This window comes from Nerophis ophidion, linkage group LG04 (assembly GCF_033978795.1).
Source record: "Nerophis ophidion isolate RoL-2023_Sa linkage group LG04, RoL_Noph_v1.0, whole genome shotgun sequence".
Taxonomy (NCBI): Eukaryota; Metazoa; Chordata; class Actinopteri; order Syngnathiformes; family Syngnathidae; genus Nerophis; species Nerophis ophidion.
The window spans coordinates 79604077-79616510 of record NC_084614.1 but is presented as its reverse complement, the minus strand read 5'-3'; the positions used below and the strand labels follow the sequence as shown (position 1 = coordinate 79616510).

Here is a 12434-nt window from a genome sequence, read left to right as displayed (position 1 = left end):
GGCAAGGAAAACTCACATCCAGTGGGATTTCGGTGACAGTGACAATGATGACAATGAGAAACCTTGGAGAGGACCGCATATGCGGGCAAATGAGTTTTAAGGTGAAACTTAAATGCTTCTACTGAGGTGGCATCTTGAATGGAAAACGCTCTATTGCCCGTAGACTTTTTTTGGGTTCTGAGAACGCAGATTTCTTGCCGGGACATATGGTACAATACAATCTGCAAGATAGGATGGAGCTAGACCGTGTAGTATTTTATACGTAAGTAGTAAAACCTTAAAGTCACATCTTAAGTGCACAGGAAGCCAGTGCAGGTGAGCCAGTACAGGCGTAATGTGATCAAACTTTCTTGTTCTTGTCAAAAGTCTAGCAGCCGCATTTTGTACCAACTGTAATCTTAATGCTAGACATGGGGAGACCCGAAAATAATACGTTACAGTAATCGAGACGAGACGTAACAAACGCATGGATAATGATCTCAGCGTCTTTAGTGGACAGAATGGAGCGAATTTTAGCGATATTACGGAGATGAAAGAAGGCCGTTTTAGTAACGCTTTTAATGTGTGACTCAAAGGAGAGAGTTGGGTCGAAGATAATACCCAAATTCTTTACCGAGTCGCCTTGTTTAATTGTTTGGTTGTCAAATGTTAAAGTTGTATTATTAAATAGAGGTCGGTGTCTAGCAGGACCGATAATCAGCATTTCCATTTTTTGGGCGATGAGTTGCAAAAAGTTAGCGGACATCCATTACATCTACTACAAGTCACTGCTGTTAAACTTCTGCTAGTTCTAGTGAATTTAGTCAGCGAGAGTCTCCTCACTAATTTTTGTATAACACTTCCAGGTAACCATCAACAGTTAAGGACATATGCGGTCAAAATAAATTGTGATTAATCTGTGTTTCTACATGATTAATGCCATCAGATTTTGCATTAATCGCACAAGTTAACATGTTAATATTGACAGGCCTTATTATTATTATAAATAAATGATAAATGGGTTGTACTTGTATAGCGCTTTTCTACCTTCAAGGTACTCAAAGCGCTTTGACACTACTTCCACATTTACCCATTCACACACACATTCACACACTGATGGAGGGAGCTGCCATGCAAGGCACTAACCAGCACCCATCAGGAGCAAGGGTGAAGTGTCTTGCTCAGGACACAACGGACGTGATGAGGTTGGTACCAGGTGGGGATTGAACCAGGGACCCCCGGGTTGCACACGGCCACTCTACCACTGCACCACGCCGTCCCCAAATGTATTAAAACTTTTATAAAGATATATTTTTCTACAAACTATTTTTATTCTAAAACTTTACCTGGTGGCCGCGAGTTTAGAAACCCCAGCACAGAGCAGGGATGACCACGCCCCCCGCTCCCCGGACCTCATTTGATTGGTCAATAAATTGTATGTGCAAAACTTGCAAAATGGCCGAAATCTGTAGTTCTTCTCACAGAGATATCTATGATGATTTTAACAACAAAAACTACAGAATGGCCCCCATCTATCCATCCATCCATCCATTTTCTACCGCTTATTCCCTTTCGGGGTCGCGGGGGGCGCTGGCGCCTATCTCAGCTACAATCGGGCGGAAGGCAGGGTACACCCTGGACAAGTCGCCACCTCATCGCAGGGCCAACACAGATAGACAACATTCACACTCACATTCACACACTAGGGCCAATCTATACATTATAATTCTATGCTCTCTCAATTGTGACATTTGAATTTAAATGAACGTTGCAGAACAGTAGAGGGTTTTATTGGCTCTTGTCTCCATATTTTCACCTTAGTCATGCTTCCTCAAGTCAGCAGGTGTCGTAGTGAACGAGACCGCGATTCATTTCCCCCCAGCGACCGATGGGGGCAAAAGTGGCGCTACTGCATGAGTAATCAGCGAGATCAGCCAGAAGAAGAAGGGACTTTGCAGCGACCAATCAAATGGGCTGAAAGGGAGCGCGGGGCGTGGTCACCCCTGCTCCGCGCTAGGATTTCCAAACTTTTTTTTAAATTATTTTTTTAAACTTTTATTTATGAATTTCAACATTTACAAACAAGGATTTCTAAACTCGGCTCGCTGTACAAGAAGGACATCGATGTTACCTGCGCCTTTTGTGACATGCATCCGGAGACTCCGTCCTTTCATCCTGAACAATATTCGTGTCAAATTTGTGATTCGTTTTAAAGATGCTATTTGGATTTATTCTGTATATATATATAAAAAAAAAGAAAATTAATTCTACCCTTGCAACCTCATCATACTATTGACTAAGTTTTATATTCATTAATGTAAGCATCTCAATACCCGAACGTGTTTTGTTGTGCTTTTATAAAAAAAAATATTAGAACTCAAAGTGTGATAAAGTAGGTTACTCTGTGATTTAGGTGTGTGTGGTCTAAAGGGAACACGTACAAATAACGATTAGGATACATTTCGGCAATATAATATGTAATAATATAACAGGATAAGCAAAATGTTATATATAATATAATATACTCTACACTGTCTTATAAAACAAATACACAAAGAAATATACATGGACTATTAAAGCAGTCCTTTAGAAATGAATGGAGAATAAGCACAGTTGATTTAGACAGTGCTTTAACGTGGTCTGTGTCGCCCTCTAGTGGTAAGATTGGGTAACTACTGTGTTGAGCAAAAGTTGCGCTGGCGAAGTATATCGTCAAGCAGCAACATTGTTGCAAACAAACACTCCTTTAAGACTACATCTGACACATTATAGGCATTTTAGCGTTAATAAACGTGCTATATTCGACGTATACTTACATTTCAGCCAGGAACGCACATAATGCTGTTTATACAATCACCCAAGAGAACCATATTACGCAGAAACGCTACAAACTGGAAATGACGTCTCGACTAGCTCGCCAAAATAAGAGCACGGGAAATCTAACATCTCAAAGCTGCGTCAGACTGTGATAAGACTAAAACACTTTCTGACACTACGTCAAAACACTCTCTATCTTTAACAAGCTAAAAGCTGTGAAAACGATGATGCTGTGTTCCAAATGTAAATTATTGAGTGAGCTTATGGCTTTGCACCTTGTTATATATATATATATATATATATATATATATATATATATATATATATATATATATATATATATATATATATATATATATATATAAGTAAAACCGTCTGGAATGAGATAGAGCGAAAACAGGAAATGGATGCAGAAAACATTAAAATAAAAGCTTCACGGTTACGTCACTTCCATGTCAACATTTAAAACGGACCAAATTGTAGAAAACGGGTGGGTTGTGTTGACATCCATCCATCCATCTATTTTTTTTACCGCTTGTCCCTTTTGGGGCCGCGGGGGGTGCTGGAGCCTATCTCAGCTGCATGTAACCTTTTTTTTTAATTAAAACTTTTATTATTAGATTGCACTGTACAGTGCATATTCCGTACAATTGATCACTAAATAGTAACAACCGAATACGTTTTTCAACTTGTTTAAGTCGGAGTCCATGTTAATCAATTCATGGTCATTTAAAGCGGAACTATTTATTTGACGTCGTGTTTTCGACCGAGCACATTCCACCGTCGCACTTGCATGATCGGAATGAAAGCGACACATTTCTTCGAAACTTTGAAGTTTGAATCAATTTAACGCCGTTATGACAAAAAAGGCTGTAAAAATGTTTCGCTTTCTTCTTTGCGTTTCTGTTTGTCTGCCGTTCGTGACCGCAACAGGTAATACTTTACTGTGAGTCGGTGGAAATAGTTGACTAAAAGTGTGTTTGTTGGTAGCAGCGGAAGAGGAAGAATACGCGATGGCCTTCATCCCTGCGGGGGAAATGGCGACCAATGATGCCAAATCAGTTGAAATTGAGTCTTTTTTTTTGGACAAACATCCTGTCACCAACTCCGCTTTCAGGTAAGAAAACACAACATTGTCTTCATTAACCTCTTAAAGGCCTACTGAAAGGAGATTTTGTTACTCAAACGGGAATAGCAGGTCCGTTCTATGTGTCATTTTGCGACATTGCCATATTTTTGCTGAAAGGATTTAGTAGAGAACATAGACGATAAAGTTTGCAACTTTTGGTCGCTAATAAAATAGCTTTGCCTGTACCGGAAGTAGCAGACGATGTGCGTGTGACGTCACGGGTTGTAGAGCTCCTCACATCCTCGCTTTGTTTATAATCATAGCCTCCAGCAGCAAGAGCTATTCGGACCGAGAGAGCGACGATTTCCCCATTCATTTGAGCGAGGATTAAAGATTTGTGGATGAGGAAAGTTAGAGTGAGGCACAAAAAAAAGAGAGAAGAGGCGGCGGCAGTGTGAGCATTTCAGATGTAATTAGACACATTTATTTATTTCGGCAATCTTCACATAAAACAAAGAACAACAACAACAAAAAAACACTCATTTGAGCAATGATTGAGCCGAAAGGGTGTAGGTTGAAGCAACGCTTATATAAACCTACCCCATCACAACAAGAACAAGGTTCAAAATATATAAAATCTAAAACATGCTTCACTAATATTACTTTTTTTTTTTAAACAATATATAAGCAACATATATGTAGCACACGTCTCATATACACAGTTTAACATTTAAATCAAACATATACATTTGTACACTTATATATATATTAATATTATATATACACAATTTATTTAAATTCCATATAAAGTGGTAATATATACATTTTAATATAACCTATATGTAGGATAATTCTGGAAGATCCCTTATCTGCTTATTGTTTTTAAATAGTGTTTTAGTGAGATTGTAAAGTCATACCTGAAAGTCGGATGGCTGCGGTGAACGCCAGTGTCTCTCAGAGAAGCCAAGATCACAGCAGCCTTTTTGAGCTGCAGGATGAGGTCGCATAATCCACTGAAGTCTCCGGTAAGAGCCGACTTAATATCACGATTTTCCCATCCAAAAACGTGCGTAGAGAAACATTTTCGCTTGACCGCTTTGTGTTAAAGCTTCACAACAATCAAAGAAACACCGGCTGTGTTTCGGTGCTAAAAGGCAGCTGCAATCCACCGCTTTCCACCAACAGCATTCTTCTTTGACGTCTCCATTATTAATTGAACAAATTGCAAAAGATTCAGCAACACAGATGTCCAAATTGCTGTGTAATTATGCGATGAAAAGAGACGAGTTTTAGCCGTAAGTGGTGCTGGGCTGAAATGTCCCCTCCAACCAATAACGTCACAAACACGCGTCATCATTCCGCAACGTTTTCAACAAGAAACGCCGCGGGAAATTTAAAATTGTAATTTAGTAAACTAAACAGGCCGTATTGGCATGTGTTGCAATGTTAATATTTCATCATTGATATACAAACTATCAGACTGCGTGGTGGGTAGTAGTGGCTTTTAGTAGGCCTTTAAATCAAGGCCCAAGTTTGTTTACATGCTTTTTTAAAATGTTCTTTGCTATTTGGGCTTATTGGACCCTAATTAGAATAAAAACTAAGAATCATCTTTTGGTATAACGTACTTAGTCCATAAGTACACAAACGTGTACTTTTACTTTACGTTTAGTGACACGCTGATTCTAATATTTACACTTTCCCCCCCAAATTCCATTGTATGTTATACTCTTCTGACACCACTAGATGGCAGTATAAGTGTCCACATAAGCGGCCACAAGACCCCAATTCAGTAGTGTACACAATTTCGGAAATAAGAGCTAAAAGGTGCTGCCTTTAGAGGTTTTAAATGAACATTAATGCTGACAGGACACTTTTTTTTTTTTAACAGACAATTCGTGAGGGAGCGCAAGTACCAAACGGAAGCTGAGAAGTTTGGATGGAGTTTCGTCTTCCAGGATTTTGTTTCTGAGGACCTGAAGAGCAAAGTGACGCAGAGGATTGAGGTCATTATTCATATTTATTTTCTATCTGTGTTTTTCAACCTCTAGTGTGCCGTGGGCATACTTGCCAACCCTCCCGATTTTACAGAGAGACTCCCGAATTTCAGTGTCCCTCTCCGAAAATCTCCCGGGGCAACCATTCTCCCGAGTTTCTCCCGATTTCCACCCAGACAACACTATCGGGGGCGTCCTCTCTCACCTGAAAAGAGACTATTATATATGTCTCCGTTATCCATAGGTTTATCTATAACCCATAAAGTAGGCAGGCACGGAGCTATTTCTCAACGTCTGTTTATTCCAACCGGCACGTTAATACACTGACACACAACATCCGTATTCCCATCATGCATTGCTTCAAAACTATGGCAAGTAGTAATGTCCAAAAACATAACAGAGACGAAGCAGGAGAACGAAGAAGAGACATAGCGACGACGATTAAGAAGAAGAAGTACGCTTGCAAGTTCCAAACTGATTGGAAAAAAATAATTTAAGTTCATCCAGGACAGCTCGAAGGGGAAGGAGTATGCTGCCTGCACATTTTTTTGATCAGACTTCTGCATTCAACACGGTGGCCGAACGTACAAAACACCCCCCGCCATCCCCCAAATTCGGAGGTCTCAAGGTTGCCAAGTATGGCCGTGGGAGATGATCTAATTTCATCTATTTGGGTTAAAAATATATTTTGCAAACCAGTAATTATAGTCTGTAAATGACGTGTTGTTGTTGAGTGTTGGTGCTGTCTAGAGCTCGGCAGAATAACCGTGTAATACTCTTGCATATCCGTAGGTGGCAGCCGGTAGCTAATTGCTTTGTAGATGTCGGAAGCAGCAGGAGACAGCGTGCAGGTAAAAAGGTGTCGTATGCCTTAACCAAAAATAAACCATACTTGCCAACCTTGAGACCTCCGATTTCGGGAGATGGGGGTGTGGTCGGGGGTGGGGAGGGGGCGTGGTTTGGACAGGGGGGGGCGTGGTTAAGAGGGGACGAGTATAATTCACCAACTCGAGTATTTCATATGTATATATATATGTGTGTATGAAATACTTGACTTTCAATGAATTCTAGTTATATATATTTTATTATACATACATAAATAATAGAAATAGTAAAATTTCAGACGGCACCTATCAAATACACTAATAAAAACACAGTTGTTATACTAACTGTACTGTGCTTGCTGGTTACTAAAAAAAAAACCAACAACACTTCCCTTTCACCATTTGAGTAACCTTTTTTCTACCATTTGTGCACCGTAACTGGCGAGAATCACTTGCCGTCTGGTGCACAACACCACCTAAATCGTTGGCCAATCAAAAAGCAACCCCATAACGCTATAGCCAACATTCACCAGGAGATGGCAACAGACAACATAGAATCACTCTATTGCAGACGGCGTCGCCATGGCTGTAACTTCCTCGTTCTTCTGCTTCGTCTTCTTATGTGTTCAGTTTTTTATTAGAAATTCGTAGATGTGGTAACATGATCGGGAAGGCAAGCTGTTTATATAACAGGAAAGCGGACGTGAAAACAGCCTGTCCCCACTCATGTCCGCATGGAGCTGGAGGGGGCGTGAATTTCGGGAGATTTCCGGGAGAACATTTCTTCCGGGAGGTTTTCGGGAGAGGCGCTGAATTTCGGGAGTCTCCCGGAAATTCCGGGAGGGTTAGCAAGTATGAAATAAACAAATAGGTGAGTGCCCCTAAGGAAGAGCATTGGAGCTTAGGGAAGGCTATGCAGAACGAAACTAAAACTGAACTGGCTACAAAGTAAACAAAAACTGAATGCTGGACGACAGCAAAGACTTACTGTGAAGCAAAGGCGGCGTCCATAATGTACATCCGAATATGACATGACAATCAACAATGTCCCCACAAAGAAGGATTAAAAACGACTGAAATATTCCTGATTGCGAAAAACAAAGTACATGCAAGAAATATCGCTCAAAGGAAGACATGAAACTGCTGCAGGAAAATACCCAAAAAAAGAGAAAAAGCCACCAAAATAGGAGCACAAGACAAGAACTAAAACACTACACACATGAAAACAGCAAAAAAGTCAGGGGGTGATGTGACAGGTGGTGACAGTACACCTACTTTGAGACAAGAGCTATATTGATGCATGCTTGGTTATGCTTTAAAGTCATATCCAACAATTGTGACGACGACTTTTTACTGTCAACTGAGTTTCGTTTTTTAATGATTCCTGCTGCTGGTGTGCCTTCGCATTTTTTCCAACACAAAAAAATGTGCCTTGGCTCAAAAAAGGTTGAAAAACACTGATCTATCTAATCATGCTGGAGGGTTAGGGTTACTTAGTATACTATTATGTACACTTTCTTTACAGCAATTCTTATGCCGTTCTTCTCTCCTTTTTAATGGTCGAATTGCAACCACTTTGAGTTAGTCCCGCCCCTTTCCCTTAACGAGCCAAGACGGCGGGTGGTGAGTGTCCCGGCGTGTGTACTGAAAACTGTGTCAAATGTTTTGTAAACATCTGGTTCCTGACAGTGCACTGCGTTTTGCTGAAGTGTGAACACACTCGCACACTCAAAGAACGAACTTTAAGAGTCCGGAATTAGGACAATTAGCATCGATAGCAGTCAGCTAATGCAGGCTGACAAAAAAAAAAGCGGCAACAATACTCCATTTTCATGTCATGACCTGAAAATTAACTAAATATGAGAGATATTGTTATTATGAGCGCTAATGTAGACGGACTATTTGAGCGGCGCATTGTCAGCAGTGAGCTAGAATAGCATGAATTGATTAACGTGGACCCCGACTTAAACAAGTTGAAAAACTTATTGGGGTGTTACCATTTAGTGGTCAATTGTACGGAATATGTACTGTACTGTGCAATCTACTAATAAAAGTTTCAATCAATCAATCAAAAAGCTATTGTTGACACAAGCTGCTTCTGCTTAATCTCAAACTTGCTAAAAGTGAATTCTAGATTATAATTCATGCATCACTCACCTGCTAGTAGACAAATGTGATTGTGGACCGACAGGCTGGTCCACTTTGAGGTGGTGAAAAAGACGCTTGTTGCATGTTTTTTTAAACTCTTGGTGAGGATTGTGATTAATTCTTCATCTAAACAAAATAATGTGAGCGTCCCATCGGTCGCCATCCCAGCGAGAGTGGAAATATTAAACTTTGTTTTATTATGGTTAGTTTGTATGTTTAGCACCTAGCAATGATGGGGGACGGCGTGGCGCAGTTGGGAGAGAGGCCGTGCCAGCAACATGAGGGTTCCTGGTTCAATCCCCACCTTCTACCAACCTCGCCACGTCCATTGTGTCCTTGAGCAAGATACTTCACCTTTGCTCCTGATGGGTCTTGGTTAGGGCCTTGCATGGCAGCTTCCGCCATGAATGGGTGAATGTGGAAATAGTGTCAAAACGCTTTGAGTACCTTGAAGGTAGAAAAGCACTGTAGAAGTATAACCCATTTACCAGTACTATTTAATGTTATAGTGTTTCGATTAAGCGACACCCGGTTAGCACTCGGCTTCTAAAACTTAATGCTCATCCTCTTTGTGCTCGGGCTCAGAAATATAGAATAGAATAGAAAGTACTTTATTGATCCTGGGGGAAATTCAGCACCACAATTTGCTCAAAATAGACAATAATAGTAAATAATATATAACATATACAGTATTATACATATTATATATGAATAATATAAATATTTTCTACATATATTCTACATTTAAGTGCAGTGAAGAAGGAACATATGCATTATATATAAGGTCCTGGATCATAATTTTCCCCAAAGTAATCATCGTTGGCCCTTACAAAGTCTGCTGGATTAGCATTGTTGTCGATGGGGAAGCGATCCGTGGTTCCTAACATGGATCACATTAGTGGTTTCTTCATTAACTCTCAAAATAGTTCAGGAACAATTTTGATCATATTTATTTACTCGCAAACTTTGGAAGTATTTTGGTGTCATAAATCAGATAATTACGATAATCGCTTCTATATAGAGGAAACTTTAGAAAAGCGCTATGTAAATGGTAAATGGGTTATTCTTGTATAGCGCTTTTCTACCTTCAAGGTACTCAAAGCGCTTTGACACTACTTCCACATTCACCCATTCATGGCGGGAGCTGCCATGCAAGGCCCTAACCACGACCCATCAGGAGCAAGGGTGAGGTGTCTTGCTCAAGGACTCAGTGGACGTGACGAGGTTGGTAGAAGGTGGGGATCGAACCAGGAACCCTCAGTTTGCACCACGCCGTCCTAGTCTATTATTATTATTATTATAACTTGTTGATAATGACAAATAAAACTCTATTCTATTCTATATTCTCTCTACTGCTACTTCAAAGAGAAAACGGACTAAATCCTGTTTGCATGCAGTTACCATCGTAGTCCACTAGATGGCAGTGTTGAACTTGTATTACTTGTGTCTGCAGTCTGCTCCGTGGTGGCTTCCTGTGGAACGAGCCTTTTGGCGACAGGTGAGCTTCTTTACTTTTTATCTCATTATTTCTGATATTTTAAGTATACACACACACACACACACACACACACACACACACACACAGCCGTCAGGTCCTGGTTCTGGCATCCGGGAGCGTCTGGACTTCCCCGTGGTTCACGTGAGCTGGAACGACGCTCAGGCGTTCTGCAGCTGGAAAGGCAAGCGGCTCCCGAGCGAAGACGAGTGGGAGTGGGCGGCGCGTGGGCGGCGGCAAGGTGCTTCTTCTCATTTGGGTTTTCAACCCGAAAACTTTCCCCCTTCAACCTTCCTGCCTTGTCCCTCAGGGCGGACTTTTCCATGGGGGAACAAGTTCCAGAGCAACAGGAGCAACCTGTGGCAGGTGATGATGATGATGATGCTGTCGTCATGGCGACCCTCACTATGCTAATGAGATGAAGCTAACGGCAATGTGACAGGGGTCCTTCCCAGACGGGGACACGGCGGAGGACGGCTATCACGGCCTGTCGCCCGTCACCGCCTTCCCGCCTCAGAACGACTTTGGTAACGGCGACCGCCGATGACGATGACGAAGGACCCTGACGCCATCTTGCGTCCCTGCAGGTCTCGTGGACATGATGGGGAACACGTGGGAGTGGACGTCCAGCGTCTTCCCCGCAGCGCAGCACATGTTCGTGCTACGCGGCGCCTCCTGGATCGACACGGCGGACGGCTCGGCCAATCACAAGGCGACGCTCGCCACCAGGTGAGGGAGGGGTGTGTTAACGTGAGCAAACGCTCAAAAACACACAACGCCGCTCATGCCGTTTTTTGTGTATGGGGGGGGGGGGCGTGTCCTCCCTGCAGGATGGGCAACACCCCTGACTCCGCCTCTGATAACCTGGGCTTCAGGTGTGCCTCCAGTGGCGGGAAGAGGAAGCAGCAGGAGGAACTGTAGCGAGAGGAGCATTGGGATGGAGATGACGAACAGGAAACTTGCTGACTCAGAAGAAACTGAGTGGCAGGAAGCGAAACATCAAAAAGTTTCCACCGCAGTCTCTCGAACTAACAAGTGACTCACACTTTAAAGCTCGGGGGTCCAAACTTTTCAGCGAGGGCCGTGTCAATATGTCGCAGAAGGCGGGGCCACTTTGATACATTCTGCACATTAAAGGCCTACTGAAATTAGATGTTCTTATTCAAACAGGGATATCAGGTCCATTCTTTGTGTCATACTTGATCATTTCGAGATATTGCTATATTTTTGCTGAGAGGATTTAGTAGAGAACATCGAGGATAAAGTTCTCAACTTTTGGTCGCTAATAAAAAAGCCTTGCCTGTACCGGAAGTAGCAGACGATGACATCACCCGTGTGAGGGCTCCTCACATCCTCACATTGTTTATAACGGGAGGCTCCAAAAAAAAGAGCTATTTGGACCGAGAAAACGACAATTTCCCCATTAATTTGAGCGAGGATGAATGATTTGTGGCTGAGGATTTTCATAACGAAGGACTAGAAAATGAATAAAGTAAAATTTAAAAAAGGCGATAGCATTGTGAGCGATTCAGATGTTTTTAGACAAATTTACTAGGATAATTCTGGAAGTACCCATCCATCCATTTTCTACCGCTTATTCCCTTTCGGGATCGCGGGGGGCGCTGGCGCCTATCTCAGCTACAATCGGGCGGAAGGCGGGGTACACCCTGGACAAGTCGCCACCTCTTCGCAGGGCCAACACAGATAGACAGACAACATTCACACTCACATTCACACACTAGGGCCAATTTAGTGTTGCCAATCAACCTATCCCCAGGTGCATGTCTTTGAAAGTGGGAGGAAGCCGGAGTACCCGGAGGGAACCCACGCAGTCACGGGGAGAACATGCAAACTCCACACAGAAAGATCCAGAGCCTGGATTTGAACCCAGGACTGCAGAACCTTCGTATTGTGAGGCAGACGCACTAACCCCTCTGCCACCGTGAAGCCCTCTGGAAGTACCCTTTGTTTTAATAATGTTTTAGTGAGATTTTAAAGATTGTAAAGACGTACCCCGAGGTCGGATGGCTGCGGTGAACATGCAGTGTCTCAGAGAGAAGCCGAGCTCACAGCTGCCTTTTTCGACACGACAGCTGCTGCAGAAC

The 12434-nt window shown here is 42.3% G+C and overlaps 1 protein-coding gene across 3 annotated transcripts; it reads left to right on the top strand.

Moving 5' to 3' along the window:
- The first annotated feature begins 3555 nt into the window (after positions 1 to 3555).
- sumf2 (sulfatase modifying factor 2) lies at positions 3556 to 11841 on the top strand. Of its 3 annotated transcripts, none has more exons than XM_061899191.1 (9): positions 3556 to 3729; positions 3790 to 3913; positions 5757 to 5871; positions 10288 to 10332; positions 10420 to 10570; positions 10640 to 10695; positions 10772 to 10856; positions 10917 to 11058; positions 11160 to 11841. In XM_061899191.1, the coding sequence occupies exons 1-9, from the start codon at positions 3654 to 3656 to the stop codon at positions 11248 to 11250; spliced, it is 885 nt and encodes a 294-aa protein (XP_061755175.1). In that variant the 5' UTR covers positions 3556 to 3653; the 3' UTR covers positions 11251 to 11841. The 3 variants fall into 3 exon arrangements, with proteins under 3 accessions (XP_061755175.1, XP_061755176.1, XP_061755174.1); XM_061899192.1 differs by having other exon boundaries at positions 3787 to 3913; positions 11205 to 11841; XM_061899190.1 differs by having other exon boundaries at positions 3558 to 3729; positions 3787 to 3913.
- The last annotated feature ends 593 nt before the right edge of the window (positions 11842 to 12434 follow it).

Excerpts from the sequence above, each read along its gene's own strand:
- sumf2 (XM_061899190.1), top strand. The coding sequence starts at position 3,654 with ATGACAAAAAAGGCTGTAAAAATGTTTCGCTTTCTTCTTTGCGTTTCT. Across the intron at positions 10,333-10,419 it reads AACGAGCCTTTTGGCGACAG|CCGTCAGGTCCTGGTTCTGG; the intron begins GTGAGCTTCTTT and ends ACACACACACAG. Across the intron at positions 10,696-10,771 it reads ACAGGAGCAACCTGTGGCAG|GGGTCCTTCCCAGACGGGGA; the intron begins GTGATGATGATG and ends GCAATGTGACAG.